Source organism: Pan paniscus, chromosome 15 (genome assembly GCF_029289425.2).
Source record: "Pan paniscus chromosome 15, NHGRI_mPanPan1-v2.0_pri, whole genome shotgun sequence".
NCBI classification, from domain to species: Eukaryota; Metazoa; Chordata; class Mammalia; order Primates; family Hominidae; genus Pan; species Pan paniscus.
In genome coordinates, this window is record NC_073264.2 from 45,669,746 (window position 1) to 45,691,041 (window position 21,296).

General features: G+C 37.3%; 1 protein-coding gene and 1 long non-coding RNA gene across 4 annotated transcripts in view; both read right to left on the reverse strand.

Annotated features, from left to right (window-relative positions):
- Positions 1 to 21,296, reverse strand: part of LOC134728892 (uncharacterized) — a 405,206-nt gene that overhangs the window by 106,024 nt on the left and 277,886 nt on the right. The window lies entirely within an intron of this gene.
- On the reverse strand, positions 10,442 to 13,502 carry FSCB (fibrous sheath CABYR binding protein). The gene has a single exon (XM_008957138.4). The coding sequence runs from the start codon at positions 13,166 to 13,168 to the stop codon at positions 10,742 to 10,744; it is 2,427 nt and encodes an 808-aa protein (XP_008955386.4). The 5' UTR covers positions 13,169 to 13,502; the 3' UTR covers positions 10,442 to 10,741.

A 21,296-nucleotide genomic window follows, 5' to 3' on the forward strand; every position in this document is an offset into this window, starting at 1 on the left:
CAACACTTTGGGAGGCCAATGCAGGTGGATTATATATATATATATATATATATATATATATATATATGCAGCCAAATTTGGCCCATCAAATCCCAGAGGAGCTGGGACCATTAATGTTTTGGTTACAAAAATAAATTGAAGTCTGAAGTCTGATAGGACTCCACAGGATAAAATGCTTGACCTCTCCTCTTTGGAGGTATTGTCCCTGGTTCTGTTATAAATGTACTTTATACAGAGAAGTGTCATCAGTAACTTTTCCTTCTTATGGATATTGTCAGGAGAATATTTAGCCACTACTTTGGATTCTATAACTAGAATTGTATATATTAACATAATGGTCAGTAAAGACAATTAAGAAAATCAGACAAGGGCTCATGACATGCTCAACTCTGCCAGTGTTGAAGCCCTTCAAAATTAGAATTCCCAAGTGAGCTTATTAGACATGGGTGCAATAACTCAGCCTTGAAGTATACTTCTGCTAATATTTCTTACTCAAGCACTTCAGACACAGCTCAGTACTGATGAGTATCTAGACAGCTCACTTGTGTCAGGCTTCCTACCATCTGATTAAGATCCTATAAATGAGTCATATTTCATAAGCAGTGGCCATATCCAGTACTGGGCAGCAATAGAAAATAAACTAATCATCCAGAGGCCAGCTGTTCCATAAAGCTATAAGAAGCAGACAGTACTCATTGAAAACTACTGCTGTTGATCTTCAGTATATGGTCAACTGCAGACACACAATATCAGCTTGAAAAGAATATGAGCTATCATCTAATTCAGCCACCAGATGTTCAAATATTCACTATATGAACCAGCTCAGTGGTCCCAAATCTGGCTATGTGGCAGATTTTGTTTTTGTTTTGTTTTTATTTTTAAAGATTTACCTTATTTTTAATTGATGAATAATTTTGCATCTTTATGGAGCACAAGGTAATATTTTGGTACATGCATGCATTGTGAAATGATCAAATCAGACTAATTTACATATCTATTATCTCAAATACGTATGATTTATTTCTGGTGAGAACATTTAAAATCTATTTTTTAGCCATTTTAAAATATAGAATACATTATTATTAACTATAGTCACGATGCTGTGTAATCACCTGAACCTATTCCACCTAACTGAAACTTTGTATCTTTTGATACACATTCTCCAGCCTCACCAGCTCTGCTGCACTAAAAATCTCCAGAGGTGGTAGAATATCTAGCTTAAGGCTGCACTTTCTATCTTTAGGCAGCTTTTTAAAATGCCTCATTATATAGTCATAAAATGGTTCTGCACAATTTCCAATCATTGGTAGATGTTCAATCACCTGAGGCCTGTTCTGTTTTCCTTTCTCTCAACCAAATGTTGCCAATCTTTCCACTATTCAATATGTGACATAATATTGAGTCAAGTTCTTAACATCTTCTTGGTCTCCCATGAATGTTTTCTAGTTAGAGTATTATAGCCCAGAAGAAATGAACATTCTAGTACAGAGTGGGGCAGGATAGGCACCTCCCTCACACTTCTATTAGCACAACCCAGCTGTTCCATTTAGTTATCACATTGACCTTACCTTAGCTACAGCTGAATGTCTCTTTGCAATCATTTTACATTTTCTTCTTTCCCATTTCACAATGCACACTAGTCAAAGTCTTTAACATTCTATTTAAGTCCCACCTCCAATCCCTTTCTCTTAGCTGAGGGCACGGTTTTCACAATCTGTGGAGAGAATACATGTATCCCAACCCACCAAATTAAAATACCCTATCCTAATCCACCCAGTTAACATCTGAGCACCACAATGAGTATCAAATTACAAAATCAGAACCACACATATGAGAGACCTTACCTAACAGCAAGTTTTATTAACAATGTCAAGCACATAAGCAATCAAGAGGCACAGACAAAGGGAGAAATCAAGAACATCCTGCGTGATTTCTCAGGTCCTTTCTTTCCACATTGGACAGGAGTCATCTGGCCGAGAAGAATAGATGAGGTCTCTAAGTGAGGCTTGGTGGTCACTTTCCACATTTGGGGGAATATGATTACAAACCATTTCTATTTTATGCCCTCAGAGAGTTGTAGAACATATGCGATAGTTTTCATGCCTTACAAATCCGTAAACTATAGATGTATTTATTATAAGTAATCTGAAGTCAGAGACAACCTGTAAAGGACATTCCACAGGTAAGAACTCTTCTCCTAACAAATGTTAGTCTATTTACCCAAAATATAGTTACCATGTTTACATGGAGATTTGACTGGCTCAAGAGCCTTCTTTGCTTTCCCTCAAAAGCATCACTCTTGGTAATCAGGGCAGAAATGAATTATAGGTCTACAGCTTTAACTCCATCCTCCCCAAAATCTATACTTATCCGTATTTGTTCTTGTCATAAGGGAAGAAGTCCTGCTTTACACTAATCAGGTGCTCTGAATACAATTCCCTCAGCTATTCGCCTTCATTATACCTTCTGATATAATTTTGTTTTCATTTTTATTATGTGCTCTTTCTCTTTTACTGTGCCCTCTGATATAGCTTTAATGTATTCCTACCTACAAACATCTTTTCCTTGCCATATAAATATATTAATTATCTCTCGCTTAAAAATGATTCCTTAATGGTTATTATTCCAGAGACATCTAACATCTCTCTGTCTTTACTATTACAACTAAAATTGTTGATACTTGCTTAGACCTAAATGTGACTGTTATCCCTAATATGGAACATTTATTTATGTGTTACTTAAACCACAGAAGACATTTTTAACTGCCTACTGAATACAGTCATCCCTCAGTATCCTTGGGAGATTGGTTCCAGAACCCCACGGAAATGAAAATCCATGAATGCTCAAGTCCCTTAAATAAAATGGTGTAGTATTTGCATATAACCTAGGCACATCCTCCCCTATACTTTAAATCATCTCTAAATTACTTATACCTAACACAATGTAATGCTATGTAATAGCTGTTCTACTCTCTTTTTTACTTGTATTATTTTTATTGACAATGAGTACATGTCAAAGAAGGTGGCCACTTGATTCAAGGTAGTTCTCATAGAGAAGATACTGGCTGAACTAAGAGTTGAAGGATAAATGGGATCACATAAGTTGGAGATAATGTTGACAAAAGCATTTAAAATAAGAAAAACAAGACTTTTAGTTCTAACAAGATTTCTCTCTGTTTTACCATGCTAAGTACAACGATAAACACTGGAAATAAAATGAGACAACCAAAAGATAACTTTGAAAGGTAGAGAGTGAAAGGCAAACTGGTTAGCCACCCCAGGACTAAAGGAAAAACACAGTGGCAGAGCATCTCTTACCCCCACCCAACTGAAGAAGGTGATGTGATGCAAGCCCAATGTTTCCCAACTTCCCACATAGCAAGAGAAGGCAGCCCAGGTAGGGTCCTTCCTCTCCTGGATGGAAAAAGAGTTCTACCCACAAGACCAGGCAAGTCCTGCAGGCCCCACCCCAGCCCCAGCAGTGCAGATCAATCAGAAGCCCCAGTGATAATGAGGAGCCAGAGGAAGCATTCTCTGTCCAATCTACACACACACATTTCCCTACCTAGAAACAGTACTGAAACTGACAAGGGGGAATCCTGCTACAGAATTGGCTAGCCCAGAAGCCTCTTTGTCCCCAGAGGCCTCCTCACACAATAAGAGACATAGGGTGGATGTACCCATATAGGAAGCTTCTTCTTTTTGGTGGAAATGAAACTTCCCTCCCCAACTTATAGGTTCCAGGCAGCCTGACCAAGGGATGCTCCTTCTGCCCCCTCAGATGGCACTAGTAGGAAACAGTAGGAGTCTCAGGTAAATTAAGCAGACCAAAATAACACCACAAAGGCTCTGATAATTAAATTTTCATTGGAACCACTGTCCACAAAAGATGGCCAAGACCTGTCTGCTAAAACTAAGCATGTCTGCTAAAATCAAAAATTTAAATAGGACCCAGTGTGTCCTAACATACTAATAGCAAAATGTCCAGGATACAAATGACTAAAAGACAATGAACAAAGAAGAGGCCTGGGAGTATGAAAACCATTGTCAAGTACAGCAAGAATAGAAAAAGGATATCACAAGAAAGAAAGTATCCAGGTAATAATAATGAGAGCTAAAGCCACATTTGTTGCTGATAGTGTACTAGACACTGTTCTAGGAACTTAAAATGAATGAACTCTTCTGTTAAAACCATTCTATTGATTAGGTATTGCTCTTATTATTTCTGTTTTTGCATGGATAAACTGAGGCATAGGGAGGTTAATTAACTTGAACTAGCCAAACAGCTCATAAGTGATGGAATCAGGATTTACAAACTTTCAGTCATACTCTCAGCTTCCACTCTATACTTAGAGTGACATAAAGTAGGATAGAGTAGATTGTGAATGGCCATGACTGTCTTTTTAAGGGATCTAGATTGTATTTTGTAGGCAAATGACTACATGAGCAAATCTGTGTGTTAAAAAAAATAACTCTGGAAATAACAAAAAGGATTAATTAGAAGAAGAAACACTAAAATAGAAAAAGCAGATAATGGCCATAAGTAAGCAAAGGAAAGGATATTAAGAATCTAAACTAAACAAGTAACAATATCACTGAGGAGAGGCTATTAACAGGGATAAAACAAAACTTTAACAGGAAGACATACTAACTCTAAACATTTATACAGCTAATATCAAAGGTTCAAGACACCTGAAGCAAAAACTGATAGAACTTCAAGGTGAAATAGATGAATACATATTATAGTCAAGAATTTTTTTTTTTTTGAGACGGAGTCTCGCTCTGTTGCCCAGGCTGGAGTGCAGTGGCACGATCTCGGCTCACTGCAACCTGCGCCTCCTGGGTTCAGGCCATTCTCCTGCCTCAGCCTCCCGAGCAGCTGGGACTACAGGCGCCTGCCACCATGCCCGGCTAATTTTTTGTGTGTGTGTATTTTTAATAGAGATGGGGTTTCACCATGTTAGCCAGGATGGTCTCGATCTCCTGACCTTATGATCTGCCCGCCTCAGCCTCCCAAAGTGCTGGGATTACAGGCATGAGCCACCGTGCCCGGCCTATAGTCAAGGATTTCAACACACCTCTCTCAATGATCTATAGAGCAGGTAGATAGAAGTCAGTAATGATATAGAAGAACTGAACAACCCTATCAACCAATTGTTGATTCTAAAGTTGATATTTATAAAACCTTTCAACTAAAACCAGCAGAATATTTTAGAACACAGAGCACTTACCAAGAGAGGTCACGAGTTAAACCATAAAACAAGTCTCAATAAGTTAAAAAGGTACAAATTAGACAAGTATTTTATGACAAAGAAGTAATTAAATGGAAAACTAATAGCAAAAAGAAATATAGAAAACCCCAAAATATTCTGGAATAAAATATACCCTCTTAAGTAACACATCTGTCAAAGAATAAATCAAACACACAATTACCAACTCTTAACTGAATGAAAATGAAAATACAAAGAATTGGAATGTGTAGAATACAAATAAAACATGCCCAAAGAAAAATTAAGACCTATATTAGAAAAGAAGTAAATGTTAAATTATTAACCACAGATTTACCTGAAGAAATTATAAAAAGAGGACATAAGTAGAAGTAAGTAGAAAAATAGAAATAATAAAGAGTGGAAGTTAATCAATAAGGGAAAAAATAAATAGCAAAACCAATAAAACCAAAAGCCAGTTCTTTGACAAGATCAATAAAACTAGTAAATTTCAACCCATACTAATTTGGGAAGAAAGAGAGACAGAAAGGCAGAGACAGAGAAAATAGAAGTTACCAATATTTATCCATATAAGATATGAATAATTATACCATAACTAGAAATAAAACATCATTACAGATCCTATAGACGTAAGAAGGATAAAAGGAAATAACAAACAACACAAAAACCCTATTTTTATTAAAGAAATCAAATTTTTAGTTAAAAATTCTCCCAGAAATAAAACTCCAGGCCAAGATGGCTTCCCTGCTGAATTCTGTAAAATATTTAGCAGAGAACACATACCAATTCTGCATAATACCTATCAGAAAAATAAAGCAGAGGAAACACTTCTCACTTCATCATGTGAGACCAGCATTATATTGATACCCAAACTAGACAAAGACATTCAAAGGAAAAGAAAAAAACTATAGATCTATTCCTCATGAACATAGTTGTAAAAATTACTAACAAAATTTTAGCCCAATTAAATCCCCAAATATATAAAACAAATAGCGCATTATGACTGTATTAGTTTGTTTTCACACTGCTGATAAAGCATACCCAAGACTGGGAAGAAAAAAAAGATCTAATTGAACTTACAGTTCCACATGGCTGAGGAGGCCTCAGAATCATGGTGGGAGGTGAAAGAAACTTCTTACATGGCAGCGGCAAGAGAAAAATGAGGAAGAAGCAAAAGCAGAAACCCTTGATAAACCCATCAGATTTCATGAGACTTAATTCACTATCATGAGAATAGCACAGGAAAGACCAGCCCCCATGATTCAATTACCTCTCCCTGCATCCCTCCCACAACACGTGGGAATTCTGGGAGGTACAATTCAAGTTGAGATTTGGGTGGGGACACAGCCAAACCATATCCATGACCAAGTAGGAATTTTCCAGGGAATGAAAGGTTGTTTTAACATTTGAAAATCAATCAACAAAATTCACTGTATTAACAGACCAAAAATGGAAACCATATGGTGATCTTAATAGATCCATAAAAAGCATTTGCCAAAATTCTACATTCATTTCGAATGAAAAAACTCTCAGCTAAGTAGAAATAGAAGGAAATTTCCTCAACCAGAGGAAAAAGGCATCTATGAAAAACTTACAGCTAACATCATACTTAAAAAGTCCTAATGATTTCCCCCAAGATCAGGAACAAGGCAAACTGTTTGCTCTCACCACTTGTATTAAGAGTTCTAGCCAGTACAGTAAGACAAGGGAAAGTATTTAAATAAGAAAGGAAAAATTAAAACATGTATTTGCAGGTGATATGATTGTCTATATAGAAAATTCTGAGTAATCGGCCTGGCTCGGTGGCTCATGCCTGTAATCCCAGCACTTTGGGAGGTAGAGGCGGACAGATCACAAGGTCAGAAGTTCGAGACCAGCCTGACCAAGATGGTGAAACCCTGTCTCTACTAAAATTATGAAAATTAGCCAGGCATGGTGGCACACACCTGTAATCCCAGCTACTTGGGAGGCTGAGGCAGAGGAATCGCTTGAACCCGGGAGGGGGAGGTTGCAGTGAGCCGAGATTGTGCCATTGCACTCCAGCCTGGGCAACAAGAGCAAAACTCCGTCTTAAAAAAAAAAAAAAAAAAAAATTAAAAGAAGATTCTGAGTAATCTACAAAAAAAGCCACAAGAGCTAATAAATGAGATTGGGAAAATCTCAGTATTCAAAGCCAATACAAAAAGTCAATTGTATTTCTATATGATAGCAACAAAAAATTGGAAGGTAAAATTTAAAAAAATTTAATAGCATCAAAAAAATAGAATGCCTAATAAATTTTACAAAATCAAAAGCTACAAGTCATCTCAGAGAAACTAAAGAAAGCCTAAATAAATGTGGATATATACTAATAAGTGTATTCATGAATCAGAAAATTTGTTATTAGTAGGATATCATTTCTTTCCAAGTTGGTCTTTAGATTCAGTGCAATCCCAGCAAGCGGTTTTGTGGAAATAAACTAATTCAAAAATTTGCACGAAAGTACAAAAGACCTAGAATGGTTAAAACAACTTTTAAAAAGAAGAAAAATATTGGAAAACTAACACTACCTGATTTCAAGATTATAAATCTACTGGTTTCAAAACAATGTTAATTGATGTAGAGACAGACATAAAGATCAATGGAACAATAGTGTACAAAAATATACACCTACATATACGATCAATTAATTTTCAACAAAGGCTCCAAGGCAGTTCAATGAGGACAAGATAATCACTTAAATAGTGTTGGGAGAAGGGGCTACCTGTACATCCAAAAAAAATAAAAGTTAACCTCATATCTCTTCTCACACCACATAAAAAGATTACTGATGACAGATCTTAGAATTAAGTATAAGATACAGAAAAATAGCATTTTTAGAAGAAAACTTAGGAAGAAATCTTAGTAATACTCAGTTTGGCAAAGATTTCTTAAATTTGACACATAAAAAAGAAAAAGCATGGGCTTCACCAAAGAAGATATGCAGATGGCAAATAAGCATATAAAAGGATGCCCCAAATTATTAGTCATTAGAGAAACGCACATTAAAATTACAAGGAGATAGCACTATCCTCCTAGTAAAGTGGCTAAAATGAAAAAGACCAACCAGCCCAAGTGTTGATGAGGATGTAGAACAGCTTTAACTCCAACAGCTGTTGGTCAGAAAGTAAATGGTTTGTCACTTTGGAAAACAGTTTGGCAGTATTTTAAAGTCAGACATACACCTATCACACAGCCTGACCATTCTATACCCAGGTATTTTCTCTAGAGAAATAAAAGCATATGTCCACACAAAGACTCATACGTGAATGTTCATAGCAGCTTTATGTAGAATAGCAAAAACTGGAAACAACCCAAATGTGTATCAAATGAATTTTAAAATTTTGCAATATTCATATAATGGAATACAACTTCTCAATAAAAGTAAAAATATATTTTTACTATTTATATAACAGTCTAGAAAAATGCATAAAAATTTCCAGTGACAGAAAACAGATCAGAAATTGCTTGTATATATGGGGTGGAGGGGTGGAAGCAGGGAAAGAGAAGTTACAAATGATCATAGTGGGAACTTTTGGCTTATGGCCATCTTCATTGTTTTCATTGTGGTGATGGTTTCACAGGTGTATACATGATGTCAAAACTCATCGAATTGTACAATTTAAGTAAATGTTATTTATTTTATGTAGGTTATATCTCAGGAAAGCTATCTTTAAAATACCTCACATTTAAGAAAAAAAATTTAATGGTTAGCAGCCTGACATCATTCTTCCATTTGGTAGAGACTATCACCTGTATGTGTTTCTATTCACACGAATTTTTGCCAATGTTCAGTGTATTCAGATTTTCTTACTTATACCTGTCTCTTAGAAGCATCAAATCAATGTCTCTTGCCCTAAATTTTCACAGCTACTCCTGTCGGAACTTATATTTGCCGCACTTTTTAACTTGATCTCCAGAATCTTACGAATATATTTGTTTACTATTTATACAGTGTACTATATATATGTTCAGATAAATATAAGCTCCACCTCAGCTCCAGAAACATCCAACTTTTAAGTGTTGAAAGCTTTCTCATGTTGCCAGTTGATAGATCCCATCTTTATTAAACATATTCTCATTCTAGTATAATTCTGTACTCTCATGTGGCTTCTGAATTTAAAAAGAAAAGAAGCCACAACAGAAAATCCAAAATAGAAACAAAAAGACCTAATTTAGAAAACCAAGTTTAACTGGATTTAAGTATCTCAGAAAACATAAAATGGAGGACTTGCACATTGCAAAAAAACAGCCCTCCTTCTACATAGTCTAGAATAACATTTTCAACCTCAAGTTTGGCACATACAAGAAAGAATGTTCTTGCAATAATTTTTATAAAATTCTCAAAAACTTACTTAAAATATCATATACTCTTGATTACTGAGGTAATGAAGAATGTGACAAAAATCCAACGATAGGACGTCAAAGCTTAATGAGGTCTGAAATCATCAACCTAGAGTTCTCACTAAATAGAGAAATACACTGACAAAATTTTAAAATTTTTGAGAAAATTATCTCAATATTTCAGCACATTGTAATTAATTTGTAGCTAGAGAAAATATTTTCCCAACGTTGTTATAACCATGGAAAACTAGATACCCTTTAATAACAGACATCTTAGAATACGTATTATTAAGGCTTGATGCCCTTTAAAAACTTCAATAGCTTTTACTACAGTAATTTGATTTTATTCTAAGTTGCTCTTCATTACCAGTTCATAGAGCAAAAGGCATAAGCCAAACTTCCCAAGGACTCATCACATTCTCAGTTGAAATCAAATTAAAAACTAAACACAGGGATGTGCCCTCAAGGCCATCTAAATATATTTTTCTTTATTTGCACACTTTTTAGTACTTTATCTATGACCATCTTCATTTCATTGAACTGAAGATTTTTACAAAAGAAATAAGGTTTTCTATCCAGACATTGAAATGTAAAACGTGCAAGAAGATAAAGAAGAACACTTAGGCTAAAACCAGAAAAGTAATGCTTGTCTCAGAAGGAATTGAATGAAAAGAGAATAAGAGATACAATGAATTATAATAAGGAGAAAGAGAACATCACATAACTTTAGATGTGTGACTAAGACTCAAGGAATTTAAAGTAGATGACAGATCTGCAGAAAAGACACTGGCTTTTCCACTAGAAACTATATTTACTTATAAAGGGAAGGCAAAGACAAGAAAAGATGGATGCAGATTAAACTTTACTCGTGTCAACAAGTTTACTGTAGGAAGGATATTTTAAGCAATTTTTTTCAATTATAAACTTACTTTCAAAATAGGAATTTTTCATGCCATAAATTTGAATGAAAGTAACACAAGTAATTTTATGCTGCTACAGTTTTTATTGTTCATTTTCCAACCTGTATTCCAAGTCTTGGGGTCCCCTTTAATTTGCCTTATTGACAAAGCTACTTCCCGCTGCCCACCCTTTTCTAAAGTATGTTCTTCCAAAACCATGTAGCTTCTGATTGCTAGCTTAGGTACAACCTGACTACAGTTCAGGAGGACGTTGTTTTAATTCTATATGAAAAACACTTTCCATTTCAAGAGTGGGACCCTGTCCATCATTGGCATTAGACAAATCTTTAAGGACAGAATTGATTTTTGAAACCTCTTCAAATTTTGCTTCACCTTCCAAAACAACCGATCCTAATTTTACTGCTGGAATTCCTGCCACCTGCGGTGACTGAAATTCTGTAGACACATTCTCTACCAGAGCCTCATCTTCAGGGGTTTGTTCAGATGGTGGAGGTGAAACTTCAGCAGAGGCCTCTCCTATAGGAAACTCCTCAGTCAGAAGCAAATCAGCTGGTGGGGAATGTTTGTCAACGGAGGCCTCTTCTGCAGGGACATCATCAGCTGGGGGAGAGTGTACTGCAGCAAGGGTCTCTTCTATAGGAGTCTCCTCAGCTGGTAGAGACTGAACTTCAGCAGGGGCCTCCTCAGCTGGTGGAGGCTGAACTTCAGCGGGGGCCTCCTCAGCTGGTGGAGGCTGAACTTCAGCGGGGGCCTCCTCAGCTGGTGGAGGCTGAACTTCAGCGGGGGCCTCCTCAGCTGGTGGAGGCTGAACTTCAGCGGGGGCCTCCTCAGCTGGTGGAGGCTGAACTTCAGCGGGGGCCTCCTCAGCTGGTGGAGGCTGAACTTCAGCAGGAGCCTCTTCTGCAGAAGCCTCTGTAGCTGCTAGAAGCTGAATTGCAGCAGAGGGCTCTTCTGCAGTGGTCTCTTCACCTGATGGAGGCTGAAGCTCAAGAGGGGCCTCTTCTATAGAAACTCCCTTAGCTGATGGAGAGTGAACTTCAGCAGGAGCCTCTTCTGCAGAAGTCTCCTCAGATAGTGGAGACTGAGCTTCAGCAGGAGTTTCATCTGCAGGAGCCTCTGTAGCTGCTAGAAGCTGAATTTCAGCAGAGGCCTCTTCTGCAGTGGTCTCTTCAGCTAATGGAGATTGCACTTCAGCATGAGCCTCTTCTGCAGAAGTCTCCTCAGATAGTGGAGACCGAGCTTCGGCAGGAGTTTCATCTGCAGGAGGCTCCGTAGCTGCTAGAAGCTGAATTTCAGCAGAGGCCTCTTCTGCAGTGGTCTCTTTAGCTAATGGAGACTGATATTCAGTAGGAGCCTCTTCTGCAGGGGTCTCCATAGCTGTTGAAAGCTGAAGTTCTCGAGCCTCTTCTCTAGGAGCCTCTTCAGGTAATAGAGGCTGAACTTCAGCAAGGGTCTCTTCAACAGTGGGAGGCTCTACTTTAGCTGGGGCCTCTTCAAGGGCGCCCTCAGCTGGTAAAGGCTGTACTTCAATGGGAGCCTTTTCTGCTGAGGGAGACCGAATTTCACCAGGAAGCTCTACTGAAGGAGACTTTTCAGCTGATGGAGGCAGAATTTCAGCAAGAAGCTCTACAGAAGGAGACTCTTCAGCTGATGGAGGCTGAATTTCAGCAGGAAACTCCACTAAAGGGGCCTCTTCAGCAGGTGGAGGCTGAACTTTAACAGAATTCTCCGCAACTGCAGTGGCTGCCTCAGCATCAGGAGTCTCTTCAGTTGATGGCTGTACTTGGACATGGGTCTCTTCAGCAGGTCTGGGCTCCGCTTTAGCAGTGGCCTCTTCAACTAATGGAGGCTGTATTTTAGCTGGGAATTTTTCTGTTGATGGAGGCTCTATTTCAGCAGAAGCCACTTTTTTAACAGCAGAACCTTCTTGTACAACAGGTACAGTTACTTCTTCCCTAAGCTCATCTTCTAAAAGTACCGGGGGACCTTTTTTAGTCTCCTGAGTAAATGAAGTTCTGCTGATACTTTTCTGCCCAATTTCTTCATTGCTGTTTGTTGCTGGTTGAAATTCAGGGTGTTCACTAGCAAAAATCTTTCCCGACGATTTATGTTTCAGGGCATCTTCCTTTGACTTTGTAGAAGAACTATCTGGCCTGGAAATAACCACTATTTCTGATTCATTAAAGTATGTCTGTTGTTCCTTGTCCACTTTTTCTACAGGGGGGATGTTCATCATGGTCCAGTATCCTGTACGGCTGGTCTGCTGAGATCTGTCCATTTTTAGTTGAACTGAAGGTATGTTTGGTGGAATTTCTACATCCTGAACACTCTCTGGCAATTCAATAGCAGCTTCTCTAACATCAGCTGACTTTTCTTCAGGTACCACGGTTTCCTCAACTAACTTGACTTCTTTTTTCTCTTCTACAATGGTGTCTGTCTGGAGAGACTTACTAGTCATTTCCTGTCCATGCTTTCTCTTTGTCCAAATTTGCTGAAGCTCAGAAGATACTCTAATAGACTCATAGGCTTTGGCAGAGTAGCTGCCTTTGCTTCCAGAAGTATTACCAATACGATGGGTAGCTTTGGGGCTAGATGATTTTGGTATGGCCATGTGTTTCTTTTTCTCTATTACATCAGTTTGCTGGGATTTGCCTACCATTGGTTTGCTGGGTCATCTTCTCTTTTGAATTTCTTGCCTACACGCTGAGATAGGCTGATTAGAGTCATCACTTTCTTCCATTTCTAAGAGTAGTGATTTCAAACTTATTAATTTTCAAGTAATGACCAAAAATCACAAACGTACCAAGTGTCAAAGACTTTCCCTTTCTTAGGTGTCATTCTGTTGAGCTCCCTCAGAAAAAAAGTAATTCATAAGCTATTGCATTCCATACTACACTCTTGTTGGATCCCACCTTATTCAGTAAGCGTCTTTCTTCTTTAGTCTCTGTTATAACTAAATATCACTTTTAGAAGTTTCCTTCAAGGGTCTATGACATCATAGCCAGTTCTGCCTTCAGGATTCCATTAGTGGTATTCCTAGGACTTTTAAACTTAGTATACATCCATAGGTAATGGCTGCAAGTGAGAATCTACTTTTTGAAACAAGTTGAAAAAAAGCATTTGTCTACAAAAGAACATCAGGTAAATTCCAGTAATGCCACTTTCTAATTGCTGAAATTGATGCTTTTTTGAACTTTCAATTCTGTTCTTTTCATCCTATTATCAAAGACAGTAATGCAGAACTCAGAATGCTGCAGCCTATTTTCAATTGTACAAAACAACCCATAACATGCGTGAGGATGTTCTATCAATGTATTTTATATGACTTGAAAGGAAGTTACTACTGTTTGAAAAACTTGAATTCTGAAGTTCATCTTCATATAAGCTGCTTTTCTACATCCTTAGCCTTCAGTAACACAACAGCCTATTATCAAAATATAGAAGGCAGGTTTATCTTCTAAAACATCATGAGATATTTTAATTTTTATTTAACTATTTTAGAGTGTAGTTGCATCCAAAATTTGCCAACGAAAAGAATGAGTCTAAATACATGCCAAGTGAGATAAAATGCACCTTTTGAAGTAGTCACATTAGACTCTGCTGAGTACCTACATGGGAATGAATGCCCCAATGTAGATAAAAACTTTATTTTTATCTTTGTCTTGTTTTTTGAGATAGGCTCTCACTGTGTCACCCAGGCTGGAGTGCCGTGGTGCAATCATAGCTCACTGCAGCCTCAATCTTCTGGGCTTAAGCAATACTCCTACCCCTGCGTCCCCAGTAGCTGAGATTACAGGCATGAGCCACTGCACCAGCTGAAGATAAAAACATTAAATTGAAGCTATGAAAAGGAGGAATTCCAGTCAAGCAGATTGTAGATGACATTGTATTAGATTTGGAATACAGATAAAATTTTAACTCATATCACTCAAGAATTTTACTAGAAAGATGAATATTGATCAAACAGTATGCAAAAACATTGTGCATTAGTCTGAGGAAAATCAAGAAGAGAAAATAGACTTTTAAAATACAGTTACAGGAGACAATGTAATAACCATATACCAAATAATAATTATGACTGCATTAATCTGGGAATATTTTTAAATTTCTTTATGCCATATTGCCCCTAGAAAACATAGTGAATTGAATAATTCCCCTTTTTTTCACATGCATTGGTGTTATGAGCTGAATGTCTGTGGCCCTGTCTCCTTACCCACAAATTCATATGTTGGAACCCCCAAAGTTATGGTATTTAAAGATGGGATCTTTGGGAGTTACAGGCATACCTCATTTTATTACACTTTGCTTTTTTGTGTTTTACAGATACTGCACTTTTTACAAATTGAATGTTTGTGGCAAGCCTGCATCGAGAAAGTCCATTGATGCCATTTTTTTCAAACAGTATGTGCTCATTTCATTTCTTTGTGTCACATTTTGGTAATTCTTGCAATATTTCAAACTTTTTCATTATTATACTATCTGCTGTGGTGATCTATGATCAGTGATCTTTAATGTTACTACTGTAAATATTTTGCAGCATCATACCCTATATATAACATATTTAATAGATAAATGTTGTACGTGTTCTGACTAATCCACCAGCCAGCTGTTCCCCCATCTCTCTCTCTCTCTCTCCTCAGGCCTTTCTATTGCTTGAGACACAACAATATTGAAATTAGGCAAATTGATAGCCCTACAATGGCCTCTAAGGGTTCACGTGAAAAGAAGAGTCACAGACCTCTCATTTGAAATTCATGTTGTTTTCATGCCTGCTAACACAACATCCATTCTGCAGCGCATGGATCAAGGGGTAATTTTGATTTTCAATTTTATTATTTCAATATATTTCATAATGCTATGGCTGCCATAGATAGTGATTCCATTAATGTATCTGAAATTGAAGGTAAATTTAAACCCTCTGTAAAGGATTTACCACTTTAGATGCCATTAAGAATATTTATGAATAATGGTAATAAGTCTAAATATCAACATTAACAGGAGCCTGGAAGAAGCTGATTCCAACCCTCATAGATCACTTTGAGGGCTTCAAGATTTCAGTGGAGAGAGTAACTGCAGATGTGGTAGAAATAGCAAGAAAATTTAAATTTTATGTAGAGCCTGAAGACATGACTGAATTGCTGCAATCTAATGGTAAAACTTTAATGGATGAAGGGCTGCTTCTTATGGATAAGCAAAGAAAGTAGTTTCTTGAGATGGAATCTGCTCCTAGTGAGGTGCTGTGAACATTGTTACAATAACAAAGGATTTAGACTATTCCACAAACTTCACTGATAAAGCAATGGTACGGTTTGAGAGGATTGACTCCGATTTTGAAAAAAAGCTATGACACTATAAAATAGTATTGCATGCTACAGAGAAACATTTCATAAAAGGGTCCATTGGTGGGGCAATCTCCATTGGGTTGTTTATCAACATCTTTGTGATCACAAAGAGAGAGCCTGATGTTTCTCTCAATTATATCTGACAAATATTGCAGGTGTGTTTTGTAATCAAGTTTCTGAAATTTCATGTAATATCTTCAAAGTCTATTTTGGGTCAATTCACAACAAGAAATAAATGTCAAAGCCAACATTGCACTAATTGGGTTAATATAAGATTACATGTATTGGATTAGTTTTGCTTCTTTAACTTAAATAAGACTTTTCCAAATTTCCTTAAACTGAATTGTCCATTTCAATGAAATTGAATTCTCAATTTCCAGTCCTCATATCTTTATGTTTTCCTCTCTTGTCTGTCTTTTTCATACAAGCCATTTTGACAGGGGTGAGATGATACCTCACTGTGGTTTTGATTTGCATTTCTCTGATTAGTGATGTTGAGCATTTTCTCATATCACTGTTTACCATTTCTATGCCGTCTTTTAAGCAATGTCTATTCAGATATTTTGCCCATTTTTTGTATAAATTTATGTGGTACAAGTATAATTTTGTTACATAGGTATATTGCATGTGGTGGAGTCAGAGATTTTAGTGTTACAATTACCTGAATAATATAAATTGTACCCATTAGGTAATTTCTTATCATCCCCCACTTCCATCTCCCACACACTTCTGAGTCTCCATTGTTACATCATTCAACACTCTGCATCCATGTGGATGCTTTATTTAGCTCCCACTTATAAGTGAGAAGATGCATTACCTTTCTGTTTCTCAGTTGTTTCTGTTAAAATAATGGCCTCCAGTTCCATTCATGTTGCAGCAAAAGACATGATTTTACTTTTTAAAATTTTCTACCAGGTTAAGTTTTATTATTTTTTAATTTTAATTATACTTTAGGTTCTAGGGTACATGTGCACAACGTGCAAGTTTGTTACATTGGCATACATGTGCCATGTTAGTTTGCTGCACCCATTAACTCGTCATTCACATTAGGTATTTCTCCTAATGCTATCCCTCCCCTTTTTCCACACCCCATGACAGGACCTGGGGTGGGATATTCCCTGCACTGTGTCCAAGTGTTCTATTTTGTTCAATGCTCACCTATAAGTGAGAACATGCGGTGTTTGCTTTTCTGTCCTTGTAATAGTTTGCTCAGAATGATGGTTTCCAGCTTCATCCATATCCCTGCAGAGGTCATGAACTCATCCTTTTTTATGACTGCATATTCCATGGTGTATATGTGCCACATTTTCTTAATCCAGTCTGTCATTGATGGACATTTGGGTTAGTTCCAAGTCTTTGCTATTGTGGATAGTGCCGCAATAAACATATGTGTGCATGTATCTTTACAGTAGCATGATTTATGATCCTTTGGGTATCTACCCAGTAATGGGATTGATGGGTCAAATGATATTTCTAGTTCTAGATCATTGAGGAATCGCCACACTGTCTTCCACAATGGTTGAACTAGTTCACACTCCCACCAGCAGTGTAAAAGCATTCCTATTTCTCCACATCCTCTCTAGCATCTGTTGTTTCCTGACTTTTTAATGATCACCATTCTAACTGGTGTGAGATGGTATCTCATTGTGGTTTTGATTTGCATTTCTCTGATGACCAGTGATGATGAGCATTTTTTCATGGTCTGTTGTCTGCATAAATGTCTTCTTTTGAGAAGTGTCTGTTCATATCCTTTGTCCACTATTTCATGGGGTTGTTTTTTTCTTGTAAATGTGTTTAAGTTCTTTGTAAAAGATCAGATGGTTGTAGATGTGTGGTGTTATTTCTGAGGCCTCTGTTCTGTTGCATTGGTCTACACATATGTTTTGGTACCAGTACCTTGCTGTTTTGGTTACTGTAACCTTGTAGTATAGTTTGAAGTCAGGTAGCAGGATGCCTCCAGCTTAGTTCTTTTGGCTTAGGAGAGTCTTGGCAATGTGGGCTCTTCTTTGGTTCCACATGAACTTTAAAGCAGTTTTTTCCAATTCTGTGAAGAAAGTCATTGGTAGCTTGATGGAGATGGCATTGAATCTATAAATTAACTTTGGCAGTATGGCCATTTTCACAATATTGATTCTTCCTATCTATAAGCATGGAGTGTTCTTCCATTTGTTTGTGTCCTCTTTTATTTTGTTGAGCAGTGGTTTGTAGTACTCCTTGAAGAGGTCCTTCACATCCCTTGTAAGTTGGATTCCTAGGTATTTTATTCTCTTTGTAGCAATTGTGAATGGGCATTCACTCATGATTTGGCTCTCTATTTGTCTGTTATTGGTGTATAGGAATGCTTGTGATTTTTGCATATTGGTTTTGTATCCTGAGACTTTGCTGAAGTTGCTTATGAGCTTAAGGAGATTTTGGGCTGAGACAATGGGGTCTTCTAAATATACAATCATGTCATTTGCAAACAGGGACAATTTGACTTCCTCTTTTCCTAATTGAATACCTTTATTTCTTTCTCTTGCCTGATTGCCCTGGGCAGAACTTCAAACACTATGTTGAATAGCAGTGGTGAGAGAGGGCATCCCTGTCTTGTGCCAGTTTTCTAAGGGAATGCTTCCAGTTTTTGCCCATTCACAATAATATTGGCTGTGGGTTTGTCATAAATAGCTCTTATTATTTTGAGATACATTCCATCAATACCTAGTTTATTGAGAGATTTTAACATGAAGGCTGTTGAATTTTGTCGAAGGCCTTTTCTGCATCTATTGAGATAATCATGTGGTTTTTGTCGTTGCTTCTGTTTATGTAATAAATTAAGTTTATTGATTTGCATATGTTGAACCAACCTTGCATCCCAGGAATGAAGCCGACTTGATTGTGGTGGATAAGCTTTTTGATGTGCTGCTGGATTTGGTTTGCCAGTATTTTATTGAGGATTTTCACATCAATGTTCATCAAGGATATTGGCATAAAATTCTCTTGTTTTGTTGTGTCTCTGCCAGGCTTTGGTATCAGGATGACGCTGGCCTCATAAAATGAGTTAGGGAGTATTCCCTCTTTTTCTATTGATTGGAATAGTTTCAGAAGGAGTGGTACCAGCTCCTCTTTGTACCTCTGGTAGAATTTGGCTGTGACTCCGTCTGGTCCTGGACTTTTTTGGTTGGTAGGCTCTTAATTTTTTCCTCAATTTCAGAGCCTGTTATTGGTCTATTCAGAGATTCAACTTCCTCCTGGTTTAGTCTTGGGAGGGTGTATGTCTCCAGGAATTTATCCATTTCTTCTAGATTTTATAGTTTACTTGTGTAGGGGTGTTTATATTATTCTCTGATGGTAGTTCGTATTTCTGTGGGATCAGTGGTTATATCCCCTTTATCATTTTTTATTGTGACTATTTGATTCTTTTCTCTTTTCTTCTTTATTAGTCTTGCTAGCGGTCTATCAATTTTACTATCTTTTCAAAAAACAAGCTCCTGGATTCATTGATTTTTTGAAGGTTTTTTTGTGTCTTTATCTCCTTCAGTTCTGCTCTGATCTTCGTTATTTCTTGCCTTCTGCTAGCTTTTGAATTTGTTTACTCTTGCTTCTTTAGTTCTTTTAATTGTGATGTTAGGGTGTCAATTTTAGATCTTTCCTGCTTTCTCTGTGGCATTTAGTTCTATAAATTTCCCTCTACAAACTCCTTTACATGTGTCCCAGAGATTCTGGTACGTTGTGTCTTTGTTCTCATTGGTTTCAAAGAACATTTTTATCTCTGCCTTCATTTCGTTATTTACCCGATAGTCATTCAGGAACAGGTTGTTCAGCTTCCATGTAGTTATGCGGTTTCAAGTGAGTTTCTTAATCCTGAGTTCTAGTTTGATTGCACTGTGGTCTGAGAGACAGTTTGTTATAATTTCTGTTCCTTTACATTTGCTGAGGAGTGCTTTACTTTCAACTATGTGGTCAATTTTGGAATAAGTGCAACGTGGTGCTGAGAAGAATGTATATTCTGTTGATTTGGGGTGGAGAGTTCTCTAGATGTCTATTAGGTCGGCTTGGTGCAGAGCTGAGTTCAAGTCCTGGATATCCTTGTTAATCTTCTATCTCATTGATCTCATATTGATACTGGGGTGTTAAAGTCTCCCATTATTATTGTGGGGGAGTCTAAGTCTCTTTGTAGGTCTCTAAGGGCTTGCTTTATGAATCTGGGTCCTCCTGTATTGGGTACATATATATTTAGGATAGTTAGCTCTTCTTTTTGAATTGATCCCTTTACCATTATGTAATGGTTTTCTTTGTCTCCTTTGATCTTTGTTGGTTTAAAGTCTTTTTATCAGAGACTAAGATTGCAACCTCTGCTTTTTTTTTTTTTTTTTTTTTTTTTTTTGCTTTCCATTTGCTTGGTAGATCTTCCTGCATCCCTTTATTTGTGTGTGTCTGCATGTGAGATGGGTCTCCTGAATACAACACACTGATGGGTCTTGACTCTTCATCCAATTTGCCAGTCTGTGCCTTTTAACTGGGGCATTTAGCCTATTTACATTTAAGGTTAATATTGTTATGTGTCAATTTGGTCCCATCATTATGATGTTAGCTGGTTATTTTGCCCATTAGTTGATGCAGTTTCTTCCTAGTATTGATGGTCTTTACAATTTGGAATGTTTTTTGCAGTGGCTGGTACCAGTTGTTCCTTTCCATGTGCTTCCCTCAGGAGCTCTTGTAAGGCAGGCCTGGTGGTGACAAAATCTGTTAGCATTTGCTTGTCTGTAAAGGATTTTATTTCTCCTTCACTTATGAAGCTTAGTTTGGCTGGGTATGAAATTCTGGGTTGAAAATTATTTTCTTTAAGAATGTTGAATATTGGCCCCCACTCTCTTCTGGCTTGTAGAGTTTTTGCTGAGAGATCCACTGTTAGTCTGATGTGCTTCTCTTTGTGGGTAACTTGACCTTTCTCTCTGGCTGCCCTTAACATTTTTTCCTTAATTTCAACCTTGGTGAATCTGACAATTATGTGTCTTGGGGTTGCTCTTCTCAAGGAGTATCTTTGTGGTGTTCTCTGTATTTCTTGAATTTGAATGTTGGCCAGCCTTCCTAGGTTAGGGAAGTTCTCCTGGATAATATCCTGAGGAGTGTTTTCCAACTTGGTTCCATTCTCCCTGTCACTTTCAGGTACACCAATCAAACATAGATTTGGTCTTTTCACATAGTCCCATATTTCTTGGAGGTTTTGTTTGTTTATTTTTACTCTTTTTTCTCTAAACTTCTCTTCTCCCTTTATTTCATTTATTTCATCTTCAGTTACTGATACCCCTTCTTCCACTTGATTGATCAGCTATTGAAGCTTGTGCATGCATCACATAGTTCTTGTACCATGGTTTTCAGCTCCATCAGGTCATTTAAGGTCTTCTCTACACTGTTTATTCTAGTTAACCATTCATCTAATCTTTTTTAAAGGTTTTTAGCTTCCTT